This window comes from Rattus norvegicus, chromosome 1, assembly GCF_036323735.1.
Source record: "Rattus norvegicus strain BN/NHsdMcwi chromosome 1, GRCr8, whole genome shotgun sequence".
NCBI classification, from domain to species: Eukaryota; Metazoa; Chordata; class Mammalia; order Rodentia; family Muridae; genus Rattus; species Rattus norvegicus.
In genome coordinates, this window is record NC_086019.1 from 236,605,924 (window position 1) to 236,623,264 (window position 17,341).

General features: G+C 43.6%; 1 protein-coding gene and 1 long non-coding RNA gene across 5 annotated transcripts in view; one reads left to right on the forward strand and one right to left on the reverse strand.

Annotated features, from left to right (window-relative positions):
- Positions 1–17,341, forward strand: part of Pdcd1lg2 (programmed cell death 1 ligand 2) — a 64,994-nt gene that overhangs the window by 33,427 nt on the left and 14,226 nt on the right. For 3 of the 4 annotated variants that reach the window (NM_001107582.3, XM_006231209.5, XM_039079984.2), the window contains 2 exon segments: positions 11,315–11,584; positions 14,921–15,056. In NM_001107582.3, the coding sequence (NP_001101052.2) occupies positions 11,315–11,584; positions 14,921–15,056 (406 nt within the window). 4 annotated transcript variants of the gene reach the window in all.
- Positions 1,790–4,003, reverse strand: LOC134485217 (uncharacterized). The gene is made up of 2 exons (XR_010063225.1): positions 3,873–4,003; positions 1,790–2,371 (listed from the first exon to the last, which is right to left on the reverse strand). It is a non-coding gene; the product is annotated as an uncharacterized LOC134485217 (long non-coding RNA).

The window sequence follows — 17,341 nt, forward strand, 5'->3', positions numbered from 1 at the left end:
TATTCAGTGAGAGCTAGTGCCAAGAACAAAATGATTATGTCGCTAGAGACATCGTCAGAGCAGAGGCAGAGAAATAAGTCCTTTAATTAACAAGAAAGCTGAGAGTTTGAAAGATCATGTCACCGGGCTAACACCTTTCAGATTCTTAGCCACTGCGCTTATTACATTGTTTTACTAAGTCAAGCAAGTGTCTGGAGGAAGATGCTGATGCATAAGAGTGGGCGTCCCACTGGAAGTCTCATTACTTGGTGCTTCTGGCAAGGAAGGCTTCTGGGGGAAGTCAAAGCTTCCATTTATAGCTACATTTAACTACAAGTTAGGTAGCGAGCTGATTGCTAGTATGAGAAAAACAGATGTTGCTAAAGATAAAAAAAGCCCTGTGTTTTCATTTGGTCTACTTTAGATTTCACTGTGGTCTAGCCACAATGGAAATCAGAATAGAGGTTCCTCAAAAAACTAAACATAGTACCATCGTTTAATCCAGCTGTAGTACTCCTAAGTATAAATTCAAAGGACCCTAAGGCAGCCTACCATAAAAACACCACACTTATTGTAGAACTATTCCTATTGGGCAAGCCACAGTCTAATTGTGCACAACAGAGAAGCGCATAAAGAAAGCGTAGTGTGTGTGTTTAAAGGAGTATTCAGCCATAATGAAGAAAAAAGCCACGTCCTTTATAGGAAAATGGATAGAACTAGAAAATCACTGTGTAGAGACTTAAAGAGGACTTGGGGAGAAGTGTATGTTTGATCTCATGTGTGGACTGTAAAGAGAAAGGGAGGCCATCAAAATAAAAGGAGGCTAACAGGACAGGAAGGGATGGTGGGGAGGGAGGAGGGGACTGAGGGTAATAGAGAGGTCAGTGTGGGTATGAAGATGACAATATGATCTATGTTTTGTACAATTATTATGTGCCATAGAAAAATGGCAGGATCATTAAGAAGTCACATTTTATACTAATATGAATCCACACCACAGGGAGAAGTGACAATTCTAAACGTATGCACATCCGAAAATGTAGCTTCAGCATATTAAACCTAAACTGGAAAGTTGGATATTCCTTCCTTGAAGCCCCACCCACTCTCAGAAGTTCTTTTTTTTACTTTTTTTCTAAATTATTTTTTTATATTTTGAAATTATAATTATACCATTTTAATCTTCCTTTTCTAGCACTCCAAACCCTCCCATATCTATCTTTCTGCAAAGTCATTGTTCTTTTTTCATTAATTGTTGCTGTAGACATATGTGTACATGAACACACACACACACACATATTGCATACACGAATACAACCTACACAGTCTGTACAATGTCATATACATATATTTTTTCAGGGTTGACCACTCAGTACTGGTGTGCTCTTCCCCAGGCAAGACTACTTCTCTCACTCTCGATATTCCTTAGATGCCTATTGTGCCTTTAGTTTTTTGTTTAGAGTTGAGGCCTCCTGGAATTTTTCACTTTTTCCTAATAAATCTCAGTTTTATTTGTTCAAAAACAATTGGAAGAAGAGGAGGAGAATAGGAGAAGGAGGAGGAGAAGGAGGAAGAGAAGAATTCACGAATATGTGAGTTTTTGGTTGTCTCTGTTATAGCAGATAGGACAAGGTATACAGCAGAAGGCCTGAATGACACACTCAGCCATCCTCTCCTAGTTAATACGTCTAGAGCACCAACTGCAGGATACCTGGTGCTTCTAGGTTCGTGTTTAGCTCTCACCAATGTAGTTATCCAGCAAAGTTGCAAGAGAAGACACTTCTCATTGAGCATGGAGTTGAAAATCTTGAACTTTTTTTCTTTCTTTTTTATTCTTTAATCTTATATTACACTCCAGATTTTATCCCCCTTCCAGTCCATGCTCAAACTGTTCCACATCCCACCCCCTCACCCCATCTCCAACACCACTAGGCCTCCCCAAGTGTCCCAAGTCTCTCCACGGTTAGATGCATCTTCTCTGACTGAGTTCAGACCCGGCAGTCCTCTGCTGTATATGTGTTGGGGTCCTCATATCAGTTGGTATATGCTGCCTGGTTGGTGGCTCAGTGTCTGAGAGATCCTGGGGGTCCAGGTTAGTTGAGACTGCTGGTCTTCCTATGGGGTCGTCCTCCTCCTCAGCTTCTTCCAGCTTTTCCCTAATTCAGCCACAGGGGTCACCATCTTCTATCCATTGGTTGGGTGAAAATATCTGCAACTGACTCTTTCAGCTGCTTGTTGGGTCTCTCAGAGAGCAGTGATGATAGGCTCGTTTGTAAGCACACCATAGCCTGAGTAATGGTCAGGCCTTGGGACCTCCCCTTGAGCTGGATCTCAATTTGGGCTATCACTGGACCTCCTTTCCCTCAGGCTCTTCTCCACTTTCATCCCTGTAGTTCTTTCAGACAGGAACAATTCTGGGTCAGAGTTTTGACTGTGGGATGGCAACCCCATCCCTCACTTGATGTCCTGTCTTTCTACTGGAGGTATACTCTACAAGTTCCCTCTCCGCACTGTGGGGCATTTCATCTAAGGTCCCTCCCTTTGAACCCTGAGAGTCTTCCACCTCCCAGGTCTCTGGTTTATTCTAGAGGATCCCTTGACCTCCTACTTCCCGAGGTTGCCTATTTTGATTCTTTTTGCTGGCCCTCAGGGCTTCAGTCCTGTTCTGCCCTTGCCCCCCAATACCTGATCATGTCTCCCTCTTCTCCTCCCTGTTGCCTTTCTTGCCCAGGTCCCTTCCTCCCTTCTCCCCTCCTGTGATTGCTTTCTTCTCCCTCCCAAGTGGGGTTGAGGCATCCATGGAAACTGAACAACTCTCTACTCAATGATAATTTGGTCAGGGAAGAAATAAATAAAGAAATTAAAGTCTTCCTGGAATTCAATGAAAATGAGGACATAGTATAACCAAACTTATTGGACACAATGAAAGCAGTGCTAAGAGGAAAATTTACAGTAGTAAGTGCCCTGGCAAAGAAATTGGAGAGATCCTACACTAACAACTTAACAGCACACCTGAGAGCTCTAGAAGGAAAAAGTGACCCATCCAGCGGGTTCAGTTATTCAGGGTCCTGAAGAGACTCTATCTGAGTGTGGGGGGGTGGGGGGAGACCAAGCAAGGTTCTGTTGTCAAGGTCTCGTCTATTGAGGTGAGTGTTACAGCTTTTAAGGCTTTCAGGTAGGGGGAGTGACCTTTGTGAAACACAAAGGAAGGAGGGACGAGGGTACTCTGATAGCAAGAGGTGAAGAGGTCATGCGGTGGAGACACCTCGTGTTTGCTCAGGAGACATCTGGTATTTGCTCGGGCTGAAGCATTCCATGATTGTTATCTTCCTGTGCCGTAAATTCATGGGAGAGGCTTTTGTCCAACAATCTCAAGACTTTATGGCAGTCATCTTAGGGGTGAGTATCTGTGGCCATACAGCCCAGAATCACGTAGCCACTTTGAGCCATACAGTCACAAAGCGGCCAGGCCCAAATCCAATACGGCTCCCTACATCTCCCCCGTTTTTCTTTAATAAAAGACCATTAGGTGGAAGTAGTGGTCTGAGAGAGATCAGACATGCCTCACAGAGTGCCCAGCTCGGCCATGGCGAGCCACTCTTGCAGTTAGGACTGCACCCCAATGGCTAGGAATGAACTTATGCTGTAACACACTGTTCTGGGCTATATGTGTGTGTTTTGGGGGAGAAACTGGGCAGAGGAGCATTTGACCGGCCCGTACGTTTAAACGGGGTGTAGCCACCTCTGTCTTAGGATTGACCTCTCGAACCCTAGCCTTATCCATCATAGGATTACCTTGTCGCCCTCAAGGCTCTGTGTCTAGATTGGTCAAGGGTCAGAGGAAGTTGCCTGTCACTGAGTATGGCTACTTTGGGTCATCTTCTCATTTCACTTACTTGAGCCCAGGGGCAAAAGGGTAGGGGCCAAACGGCATTAATTTAGGAGATTGTGGAAGTTGAGCCTCTCCAGATATGTTGTGGGCACCTCATCTTGTTTGTCGTCTCCCTGGTTCTCCTCAGCTATTCTGGTCTCCAAGCGATGATAATGTACTGAAAAAGAATTTCTAGGCAAAGCAGAATCTATTTGTGATTTAATAAAGCGTGTAAGTTGCTGAAAGGCCCAAGGACCGAAGGAAATCAACAGAAGCAGGCCCACAAGGGGTCCTAAAATCGAAGGCAACAGGGTAGAGAGCCATGGGGATGTAGAAAACCAGTTTTTATACCAGGACTCTTGTTGTTCTCATTCTCTCTTTCGTTTTTCTAGGCTATCTGTCACTTTTCTTAGACTGTCTTCTACAAGTCCATTATCTACATACACACAGCATTCCTCTTTTAAGGCTGCACAAAGTCCTCCTTGTTGTAGGAAGAGCAAATCAAGCCCTCTTCTATTTTGCAGTACTACTTCTGAAAGGGAGGCAACAGAATCTTTAAATTGGCTAAGCCCTCTCTCAGTTCAGCTAGGTCCTGGTCAATTGTAGCGCTGAGTAAATGATAGCGTTGTTGGTTTATGAATGCTGAGTCCTGGGAGTAGTTGTATCAATACGCAATAATCGCGCTGTTGCAAGAAATCAGATATTATTACATAGGTAGTCAGCCCTGATGAACATGCCAGATAAGTATGATTTGGGGCGAGCAGCTACTCATGGTGATTGTTAACAACCAAGGTATGGTTGCATATTTCTAACAGCTGGTGAGGAGGGAGCATATGTTTTCCCAAAATACAGCTTCCCACCCTGGATACCTCAGTGAGAGTAAATCCTAAAAGCCTCCATATAGGACATTGGATTCATTGGTATATATATAAATTCTCCAGAAAGGGCAATGCCTTCATAAAATGGAGGGGAGGCAGAAAAGCACATCCAACATTCCACATTTTTGGAGGAATTGTTTATCTGTTTTTGGAAGAGTAGAGCGGAGGCGGATGCATTAAGGATGGAAAGAATGACTCGTGCGGATAGCATGGGGCCTTGAGGGGTGGTTGGTTAAAAGACAGTAGTCAAGAGGGAATTCTGTGGGGCCTGCGTGGCCGCTGAGATTTTGGGCTCTGAGCCCCTTTTAGGCAGAGAGGGAACAAAATTATGAAGAACAGGGTTTGGTCCTATGGACATGCGCACTGAGGTGGGTGGTTCCTTCAATAATTTTATGCTGAATGTGAGGCCAGCATCCCAATTGTCTTTGTATTGGCGGAGACCCCAAGTTAGGGCTCTCGAGCCTGCCCACTCATTTTTTTTTTTTTTTTACCCTGCTCAGTGAAACTGATAACAATGGGATTGCACGAGCCTGACAGGATGAATCATCTTTGGTGTAGGTTCCATTACTTTTTTACAGTCATAAAATCCCAGGAAGAAGAGGGTTTCCAGTATGCCTCCCCCGTGGTCTCACAGCCCCAACTGGTACAATAGAAATTGCTCTCGAACCCACATTTATGGTTAAGGGAACGAGCTCGGTGAGAGGGAACTGTCCCATGAAGGGAAGTGGTAAAGCTTGTGCAATGCGTTGTCCAGTCCTAAGCGTTAAGGGGCGGGCACTCTTGCCTCCTTTCTCAGCATCTATTATAATGTCTCTAATGATATCCCAGTAGCAGAAAAAAGCTGCGGACACTGGGTCATCGGCTTTCAAGAGCTTATTAATATCCTGACCAACCTTATTCCAAGTAAGGGGGTGAATATCGGGGCCGCTTAAAATTAACCAAGGACATTTTTCATCTACGGAAGAATTTTATCAGATCCTTTTTCTTAACTCTTATTCCTCTCTCCCTGAGTGAATGCTTGATCTCTCCTATGAAACAAGCTTCCTTAGACAATACCTTTCCTATGACAATGGGACGACAATTATTCGACCGGTCTTATCTCCCTCTCCAGCGATGCAGTCTGAAGAGTCCTCAATCTCTCCGCGGATCTCCTGTCTCCGTCATCCTGTAGTTGGCCGTGCTTCCGGGTCCCTGTTCAGGCGCCACTCTGGAATTTGTTATAAGGCTTTATCAATCTTGGAATTTGTTTGGAATTTATTGTAAAGCTTCATTAATCTTTCAGGGAGCCATCTGGCTCCCCCTTCTTTAGAATTATAAATACAGGCAGACCCTTTTCCCCAGACTATCACAGGGTCAGGACCCTGCCACTGTCCAGTTAGGGGGTCCTTCCAAAGAACGTGAGCATGATCCATCTTGGTTGAGGGGTACCATAAGCGATCGGCGGCTGAATGCCCTTGATTATCCAAGGTTAATAAATTTAAAACAAAAAGGGCATGGGATAATAAGAATTTTGGGCTGCCTTTAAGAGAATAAAGAGTTTCTTGGGCAGTAAGTTTTAACGGTGTATTTAAGGGTTTGATAGTCTCATTCCACAATTCCTTGTCCCTGAGGGTTATAAGGTATGCCTGTAATATGTTTTATTTGAAATTGGGAGCAAAATTGTTTAAATTTGTGACTAACATAGCTGGGCCCAGTATCTGTTTTTAGCATTTTGGGCTGTCCCATAACCGAAAATGTGTAGAGCATATGAGCAATAACATCTTTTGTGGCCCCTCCTGTGTGTGCAGAGGCACATATAAACCCACTAAAGGTATCAATGGTAACATGGACAAATTTTAATTTTCCAAAAGATGGGACATGGGTGACATCCATTTGCCATATTTTTCCCGGAACAAGGCCCCTGGGATTAACCCCAATGTGTGGCTCAGGAAGTAGGGTCAGGCAGTTCTTACAATTTTTGACAATTTGTCTGGCTTGTTCTCTAGTAATTTTGTACTTAAGCTGCAATGTTTGAGCATTAAGGTGATGGAGTGAATGTGCCATCTGTGCTTCTTGTAAGGAGTCACTAAGAGAAGCAATCATGGCCAGCCTACTGACTTTGTCGGCTAGATCATTTCCTTTGGTTAAAGGACTGGGCAGATTCGAGTGAGCCCTGATATGGCCCACAAGGGCGCCACTTGACCCATCCAGCGGGTTCAGTTATTCAGGGTCCCGAAGAGGCTCTACCTGAGTGTCAAGGGGCGGGAGGAGAAAAGGAGACCAAGCAAGGTTCTGTTGTCAAGGTCTCGTCTATTGGGGTGAGCGTTACAGCTTTTAAGGCTTTCAGGTAGGGGGAGTGACCTTTGTGAAACACAAAGGAAGGAGGGACGAGGGTACTCTGATAGCAGGAGGTGAAGAGGTCATGCGGTGGAGACACCTCGTGTTTGCTCAGGAGACATCTGGTATTTGCTCGGGCTGAAGCATTCCATGATTGTTATCTTCCTGTGCCGTAAATTCATGGGAGAGGCTTTTGTCCAACAATCTCAAGACTTTATGGCAGTCATCTTAGATGTGAGTATCTGTGGCCATACAGCCCAGAGTCACATAGCCACTTTGAGCCATACAGTCACAAAGTGGCCAGCCCCAAATCCAATACGGCTCCCTACAAAAAAGAAGCCAACTCATCCAAGAGGAGTAGACTACAGGGAGTAGTCGAACTCATGGCCCAAATCAACCAAATAGAAACAAAGAGAACTATACAAAGAATCAACAAAACCAAAACTGGTTCTTTGAGAGAATCAACAAGATAGATAAATCCCTAGCCAATTAACTAAAGGGCCCAGAGACAGCATCCAAATTAACAAAATGAGAAATGAAAAGAGAAACATAATAACAGAAACTACGGAGATTAAAAAACCGTCACATCCTACTACGAAAGTCTATACTCAGCAAAACTGGAAAATCTAGATGAAATGGATGATTTTCTAGACAGATACCATGTACCAAAGTTAAATCAAGAGCAGGTTAACTATTTAAACGGTCCCATATTCCCTAAGAAAACAGAAGAAGTCATTAAAAACCTCCCAACCAAAAAAAAAAAAAAAAAATCCCCAAGGCCAGATGGCTTCCGTGCAGAATTCTAACAGACCTTCAGAGATATTTTGAACTTTTAAAACTACTTCCACCTCTGAAACTCTAAAATGTGCTCATCTTTTCTCAAGAATATTACCCCAGTCCAACTTCCTCATTATGCATTGTTGGGGATAATGCCTCTCCAACTACTTCCCAAATGAAAAGAAAAGAAAAAGGCTGTGAAGGCATTTCTGATATGGTAACTGTGTAGGATGACGGTTTCCATCTCTTCCTGGAATCATGATGGTTTGTTTAGCTAAAAATCTGTCCCTTTCTGGTGTGTCTATTCATTTATACCCCACAAGGCAAAGTCTCAGCCAAGCACCTGACTCCTGGTCCTCCCCCTTCTGAGTCACCTCTTTTCTCAGCCAAGGTCAGTTTCTTATGTGAAACCCTCCCATAGGAATTGGCTGGATCTCCCCTACAGCACACTACTCCAAAAATCTATGTTTATTTTCCTCATTTACCACCCCCCAAATCACAAAAGTAAACATAAGATACAGTATGATATAATGAAATATTTCTAAGAAGATGCTGAACCAAGAGAAAATAAGTGTGGCTAATCTAGAGGTAAAGTGGGTATTTGAAAATTTTGCTTCAGATACTGTTTGGTTGCCAGAGATAGCCCAAGACTTGGTTCCAAGAGATTGGGAAGACTAAATCAAATCATTAAATGGACTGTGTCAGGGCCCGAGCCTCTGTGAATTCTGGGAATTACTAGGTTCATCAGGAGAGCACAATCTTCCTGCTTGTGTTGTTTCTTGGCCCATTGTGGTGTTTCCAGTACAAAGTGTTATGATAAAATGCAGAAGTTCATATCTTTCCACCATCTCTAGGATTCTACTGTTTCCATGTTTACAAGCTAAGAATCTAGATTTTACCAACCTCATAGAGTCCTTGAATACTTTAAATAAGATAATGGTCGGGTTACCAGGCTAGGGCCAGACCCCTGTTCTTCTCAAAGTGAACGTGAGCAACGTACGAGAATGCACAGCCTTATGGGAAGTGGGCATCATATGTCAGGTGAAAAGTGGTATGGCCACATGATTTCCCCCTCCTCTCCCTGTTTGAGGCATCTCTGGATGACTTACATTGGAGAGCATGAATAAAAACAGAGACCCTCTTCTTCCCTGCTCTCTCCTCTTACTCTAGAAGCACAGGTTTTCAGTTCAGGCCCTGTCCTAGTTTTATTTCTGTGGCTGTGATAAAAATACCTTGAGGAAATGCAACTTATTGTTGGAGGGGTTATTTGGCTTCTGGTTCCACCTTCTATCCTTTTTGAGGGGAAATGACGGCACAAATCACATCCAGAGTCAAGAGCAGAGAGAAATGAATGCACGCGCACTTGCTTGCTTGAGTTCTCTACTTTTATGTAGTTCAGGATCACCTGCCTAGGAAACTGCACCGCCCATAGTGGGCCGGGTCTTCCCATTTCAACTTAATTAAGACAATAGCCCATAGAGATGCCCACCGACCAACTTAATGTGGACAATCCATCATCAAGGTGCTTCTCCCAGGTGATTCTAAGTTGGATCAAGTTGACAATTAAAGCTAACCATCACAGACCCTAAATCTATTCATAAAAGGTAAGAACATCTTTTTTTATGGCTGAGGATATAGCACAGCAGAGGAGTATTTGCCTAACTTGTACAGCACCCTGGGATTAATCCCTGGTAATGGAATTAATCTCTGGGGAAGCCCTTATTCTCTTTGTCTCTGGATATTACTAGTCAAATTAATAATTTATTACATGGAGACAGAACAGAGGGAAGACAGAGGGGAAAAACACATGGGAAATGGTCTGAGCATTTCTTCCCCCTTACTTTCTACATTAGGTAAAAAGGACTTGCTACAAAGCTTACAGTTAAGATTCAGTAAATCTTATGTATTTAAGATTTTTTTTAGTATACCTGTTATCCACCTGGGTATGGTGATGCAGGCCTATAATCCCAGCACTTAGGATGCAGAGGGCAGCAAATTTAAGTTCATCCTGAAATACATAATGAGGCCAAGGCTAGCCTGGGCTACATTGAGAGAGCCTGTCTTATAAGCAATATCTAAAAAATATGTAGTTGCTATTACTTCAATATGAAATAGTTTCCCCAAAGAGTGTTATGTTCACGTATATCTCAGCAGTTTAAGAAACTGTCTTATCACACCTGTTACAATTGCTTTTCACCACTGTGACACTGCACCTGACATAAACAACTCAAGGGAGAGAGGATTTATTTTAGCTCACAGTTTCAGAGGTTTCGGTCCATCATGGTCAGGAGGGTACAGCAAAACAGAACTCCCATCATGGCTTGTCTTCTCTTTGGTTTGTTTGGATTCCCAGCCTGTGGAATGGTGCTGCCTATGTTCAAGTCAGACTTCCCACCCACTCGATAATACCCTCTGGAAAAGCCCTCACAGACACACCCATATATTCCAAGAGCTTCTCATCCAATCAAATTGACAAGATTAACCATCTCAACAACTGTGCTTTTTACTTCGAAATTGCCTTTACTTCAATGACTGTGCTAAATATTTAAGGAAATATTTCCCACTTAATGAAAGCCAGGACTTGCTCCCCCTTCCATCAACAAAACCCCATAGTTTACTGTCAACACTTCTAGCTATAGACATGTGTGTTGATATTTGTTCATTTTTAGGTGTGGCCTAAGATTGTTAGATAGTCTTCATGCCTAATATCTCCTTTTAGTTTTACATTTCCGTGTTCTATATAGTAAGAAATCACACATGAATCGTTCATTCGGAGTGTACCACACAGAACATGTCTGCACTGAGAAGTAAGAAAAACACCCAGCTCTTATTTACAGCTCTTACATAGGTCCTTATTCTCCTCCTCCTCCTAATCACAAAGATAATGGAGGGAAAGGAGGAACTTTTAAGTAAACTCTCTACTGATGATGTCTGAAAAGTGATCTGTTGGGGTAATCTGGTGCTATCCGTGTATCCATTTCCTCAGCTCTCTCCACCCTTTAATTATGAGATGGTTTAGAATACAAGAGGCCACAGAACATGGGATTCTAGCACAGTGCTAGATATAAGCTTGCAGTCTCCCTAATTTTTGAACATTGGGTCTTTCGGTCTTTATTCTTCTGACTTTGGGCACCACTCTCGACCTACCTGTTTTCAGTCAATCCCAACAAAAAGTAGGGATACGAACAGAGCGTCTTTGTTGTATTGTACAAATAAAAACTATTCAATCTATACAAACTAATGAACCAGGGACATAGAAAATATTTTTGAGGGCTGGGGATTTAGCTCAGTGGTAGAGCGCTTACCTAGGAAGCGCAAGGCCCTGGGTTCGGTCCCCAGCTCCGAAAAAAAGAACCAAAAAAAAAAAAAAAAGAAAATATTTTTGAGTTTAGAAAAATATATCACCTAAGATCATTAGTGACCATTGTGTTTCTTCTTGCATTGGGTAGAGTTGTACAGGAATCCAAACAACACTTCCTTTTCTTCTGTTGTTCAGCTTCTTACGTGAGGATAGACACTGGGATCCTAGAGGTTCCAGGGACAGGGGAGGTGCAGCTCATCTGCCAGGCTAGAGGTTACCCCCTAGCAGAAGTGTCCTGGCAAAATGTCAGTGTTCCTGCCAACACCAGCCACATCAGGACCCCTGAAGGCCTCTACCAGGTCACCAGTGTTCTGCGCCTGAAGCCTCAGCCTAACAGAAACTTCAGCTGCATGTTCTGGAATGCTCACATGAAGGAGCTTACTTCAGCCATCATTGACCCTCTGAGTAAGTGTGGTCTCCATTTCCTAGCTCTGTCAGTTAGAGTTCAGGTGGGAAAACCCTAAATGTAACTTTTATTCACAAGAGATTATTGTCATTTGGAAGCTTACAATAAGCTCACCCTTTCTAGTTCTTTTTGAACTCTGACTGACTGGTTCAAATCAGCTCTTCTGGATCAAAATTCCTCTCCAAGCTGACTGATTCAATCTGAGTTCTCTCGGCTTCTGACTAAATTGCTGGCTTGGCCTCAAACTAACTGGCAATACGTTTTAATCTCCTGGTTCCTTCTCATTCTTTGGCTCATTCTGTTTTCACCTGAAACCTATCTCTGTAAAACTGTCCCAGTAAAACTAACCCCCCTCTCTCTTTCTTTCTTAATCCACCTCTCTTTCCTGTCTGTTCTCATGAGAGCTGGACATATCCTATCTCTGATTCATTCTGTCAAGTCTTTGATTTGTCACTTTGTCTGCCACTTGATTAGACATGGCTGCTTTCTTCTACAAACTAACTGAATCTTCATGGTTTGGTATTAAAGGTGTATTACTAAGGATATGTCTGTATTCCAGCTATAGAGATTAAAGGCATGTAATTCCAGCCAGATCAAATAGACCTAGCAGGTTTTTGGATGTGATCGCTTGCCAAAGCAGCCATGTTGTGGGATTAAAATTCTTCTACAAGAAGCAGATGGTGTGCTCATATGAGCCATCCAGATACGTGTTGTTATAAAAGATTCTTCATGAAGTCGAGATAGAATATAGAAGTACTACAAAGGTAGAATGGGACAGAGATCTCTACTGCTGAGGAAGAGTTACACTGTTGGAAAGGCTACCAGGAGAAGACAGCTGTGAGACAGCACTTCTTGAAGTGCTGCACCTGATTAGCTTCAAGAAGAGAAGTATGTGAATTACATACCACCACAACACTTTAGGTACCCCAGTGTCCTACTGGTGTCTCCCTTTGGCTGGGGTGTGTGTGTGTGTGTGTGTGTGTGTGTGTGTGTGTGTGTGTCCCTTCCTCACCTTGTAGTCCCTCGACTTGATCCAAATGTTGTGGGGAATCCACAAAGAAGATTGATCTGCATGGGTTTAAGCCAAAAGAAAGTCTTTATTAGTCAGCTGTCCACTACACCGGGTGTCAGGATCACAGTGTAGCCCCAAGCCTTTCTCATGATGAGTTTTTAAGCTCAAAAACAATATTCTGGGTTGACATACTTCAGTCAACAAGAACAGTTACCAGAAGCAGAAGCAGAACTACAGAAGCCAAAAGAGCAAGGTTAGTGCATTTAGAGACTTTCCTAGAACTGTGGCCTTTGGCAGATCTGGTCTTTGTTTTCATTCTGGAAGGTGGGGCTGTCTATGTGCTGAGTTTTATGGCCTGAATGGCACTTCCTTTATGGAATCAGTTGTACTAAGGTCTGGGGGGCTGTTACAATTCCCACTGGTCTTAGAGAATGAGCTAAATCATAGGCTCATCCTGTTTTAGTTCAATGTATAAGGCCCCATGGATGATACAATCAGAAGAATCACAAGTCCAGTGCTAATAGCAGATAGGTAGCTAAGGAAACCAAGAGAACAGAGAGTGGTAACAATTATCTGACTTAAGGTATTCTCTCTCTCTCTCTCTCTCTCTCTCTCTCTCTCTCTCTCTCTCTCTCTGATGTTTTCTCCAATCATAGCAAGACTTTCTCTAGCTATACCTGATCAATTAGCATAGCTCTTCCCAAGGCCAGGCATAGTCTTTTTTTCCTGAGAAGTCTAAGCCTCTCCAATTTTGTAGGATAGTTTCTGCAGGGGAATCTAACTATTGTTTTAATTCAGAAATGGAAATTTTTAATACTCTGGGTCCTGGCCAACCTGTCTAATTAGTTTTGAAGCCATCAGGAGAGACATATTTAGTCAAATAGTCAGAGGTTTAGTGATATTCCTGCTATCCAGATGAATTAGCCCATAAGGCAGAATAGCAGGCATCAGAATAAGAGAACTGCTTATGTAAAAGGTTTGGCTATTAGGCAAGTTTTAGGTCCTTGTAAGTCCTCTAATATTAATTTGTATTATTTCTAGTCACAATGAGTTTTGTCAGTCAGTAGACTAACATTCTGGTTAGTTCCTATCCCTATGTAGTACAGGGGCTGGGTTATCTAAACATAACCAGAAATCCTGGCCAACCTCTGGCTGGGAATGATTATCTGTATCCCCAGGGGCCCTTCCTGTGGCATAGAGTCTGATTCCCCAGGTTTTTCCTGTTTCCCAAAGGCCAGAATCTTTTTGAAAGTAGAATTTCAGGAAGCCTCAGTTTCACAACCCTAATTTTTACAATGGAAACTCCTTTGTTACCTGGGGCCCAATGAAACCTTAATTTTAATGGGTCATAGTCCAGGAGACAGTCCATTTGGCAGTAGCATCTGTGGCTTCTGCTTTCTTGACCTGGATGTAGTGAATCCATGGTGTAATGCCATCTACCTTCACAGCCACAGGAATAGAAAGAATCGCTATGTAGACTCCAAGTTGTTTTCAGTGCCCCTTAGGGTAGCCATTTGATTGGGTATCACCAGACTCAAACAAGTGAAAACTGGTGGTGGACTTGGAGGTCGGCTGGTTTTGAACACCCTGCTAGCCCTCTCTTCTCTCCATCTGGACAACCTGAAGGCACCAGTGCTCTGCGAAGCTGTTCCCCAGCCTCTAAATTACTCTGCTCACTACCCCTTCACTAAATGGATGTGTCAGCAGAAGCACCTTGGTTAGGTCAGACAAGATAAGGGGTCACTTGTAGTCATTCATACCAAGACCCGAATGGCTGGATTTAATGTGTCACCCCTGCCTGGGATGTTCTGCCTTTTCCGAAGGATCTCGCTGGTCTTTAAAATTAAATAACTACCTATTCAGAGTCTAAGCTCTCTCATTCTCATCAGTGTGAGGGAGAAAATACATTTTTCAGCTGAGGGACCTTTCCACTTGAATGAGAAAAGCCAGGTGGTGAAGACAAAGGAAGATGGAGGTAGAGATAGAGACAGAGAAGGCGTGGGAGGGAGGAAAAAGAAGAAAGAAAGATGACGAATAGGTGGGTGGATGGGACAATAAACAGCAAAAGGTGCAGACCGCATCGCAGCTGAATCACCGGCTGTCTAACTTTGGGGACATTTCTCGACGTTTCTTCTTTCGTGGGTGAAAATGGAGATCAAAGGAGAGGCTGCTTCACGGGGTGGAGGTGAAAGGAAAAGAGCCTCTACGTGAAAGAGATGTGTAGCGAAGGCGTAACCTCATTGCCAGGTGGTAGAAACCACTCAGGAAGCCACCCTGTGATGGAGCCACCCTGTGATGAGATTCTGGTTCTCTCATTCATCAGGTTGGATGGAACCCAAAGTCCCCAGAACACGGTCACTTCATGCTTTCATCCCGGCCTGCACTGTCGCTCTCATCTTCCTAGCCACAGTGATAGCCCAGAGAAAGAGGCTCTGGGGAAAGCTGTATTCTAGAAAAAGGTGAGTGACTTACAAGCCGTGTGAGCCTGCCAGTCTAAGGTGAAGTGCTTCAAGCCTAGAAGGGACTCTCTATCCCAAGAAGAACATGGTCCAGTCTTCAGTGAGCTGAACTCACACTGAAGTTTTGGGTTGGGTGTTTGGTTTGGTTTGGTTTGGTTTGGTTTGGATTGGTTTAAGGGGATGTTCGCTCCTGGGCTGAAGGGATTTGGCTTGCCCTCCAGGCTTCACAGTAGGCAAGCTATGGAATCAGCCAGGTTCCCATCAATGCATGAGCGGTTTAAAAAAAAAATGTGGTGTGTGTTCCTAACAGAGCACCATTTAGCCTTAAGGAAAAATGAAATGCTGTCATTTTTAGGGGAAAGAATGAAGCTAGAGGTCATCATTTTAAGCCCGACTTGGATGGTACAGACAGAGATTATATTTCTTTTGATATATAGATTCTAGACTTAAAAAAAAAATACAAGGACAGGGTACCCACCCAGGGAAGAGGCGATACAGTGATTGAAGTGAATATGTGTATGGAAAGCCACCATGATTAGGCTGGGGAAATGGCTCCGTAGTTAAGAGAGCTGTCTTACAGAGGATTTGAGTTCAATTCCCAGCATTCACATCAGGCCGCCTGCAATCACCTGTAACTCCAGCTCCAGGGGATCTAAGGCCCTCTTCTAGCCCCCCCAGGGAGCTGATGCTGAAGACCTAGTAGGTAAGGGGACAACTGTGGCCTATAGGAAGTTCTAGCTGCCTCTTCAGTCATATGTGCCTTGCACTGGGACGAGTGGCAAGTAGCATGTGAGGATGCCATAACTAATCCACTACCGCTGGGGTGTAGAAGTCTCTAGTCCTGCCAGGTAGAATCTCTGTGCTGTCCAGGTATCAACAGCCCCTGTGCAAAGGTCTCCAGGCAGCGCACGTTAAACCTTCATGGCTGACGAGGAAGGAGGGGCTTCCTGCCTTCTCAACAGCTGCACTATTCACCCCTTCTACATTAGACCCTCATGAGGAACCTGAGTCAGGAGCCTTAACTTCTCTCTTCTACAATTCTTGGGGTCATTGTTGTCCTGAGACTGTAGTAAAGGTAGAGACGTCTCGGGGTTGGGGACTTAGCTCAGTGGTAGAGCGCTTGCCTAACAAGCGCAAGGCCCTGGGTTTGGTCCTCAGCTCCGGAAAAAAAAAAAAAAAAAAAAGATAGAGACGCCTCCATCCCTTTCTTTCTAGAAGCCTCCTTGTCTCCTGGACAGATTTACTTATCCAAGAATCACAACTTATGATACATGCTGAGTACTGGGAGGGCAGCCACTGCCAGTCCATAAAAATGTCTTATTAACTATTCCTTTCAAAGAGCCATTCAACAGTTGAAGGATCCAGAGTGATACAATGTGTTCCAGAGAACTTGGCAAATTCCCCTTCAAACATGATAAGTTCTGTTTATCATCTAGGCTCACACATGTGGAAACTATGTTTCTCTCATCAATAGATATATCTTCAATATCTAAAGTGCTATCTCACCACACACACACACACACACACACACACACACACACACACACACGTACACGTGTTAATGCTCAATAAAATTGTACGTTTTTGTCCTTGACAATTGCATACATGCATGTATATGAATGTATAGACAGGAACTTTAGACATTCTATCCCCCTTTCTCCACTCTTACTCCCCTTCCTTTCCTACTAACATTTTCTTTCCAGCAAGTCCCCTCTCTACTTTCGTTTCTTCTTCGTGTGGGTAGAGTTCACTGAGCTTAGCCAAAATTGTGTGCTACAGCATGAGTGTAGGCTACTTACTAAAGGTCAACTGACCAGTAGTTACACCACTGAAGAAAATGACACCCCTTTCCACAGTAACCATTAACTTCCAACAGTCCCTCAGAAGTGGGCGTTGTGAATTCCTCTCATCCATAATGAAATGTTGGCAGGACCAATCTCATGCGTATTTGAGCAAATACCCAAGCTATGCTGGCTTCTTGAGTATACTGGCTATGTCAGTCTTTCTGTTGATCCTCCCCCCACCCTCTGCCTCTCATATTCCTTCCTCCCCCTCTTCCATGATGTTCCCTGAGTGACAGAGGGAGTGAAATAGATATCCCATCTAAGGCAGTTCTTACTCTTGGGTTTTGATCTGTTATGGGTTTCTGCAATGCTCATTAAAATTGTAGGCATTGAGTCTACTATCTGTAGGTGAGCATGACAGACCCACTTTGGCTACTTGAGTTAGGGCTTAGTAGCCATATTTAAAGCATTCACACACTGTTGCTAGAGGCTACAATATTG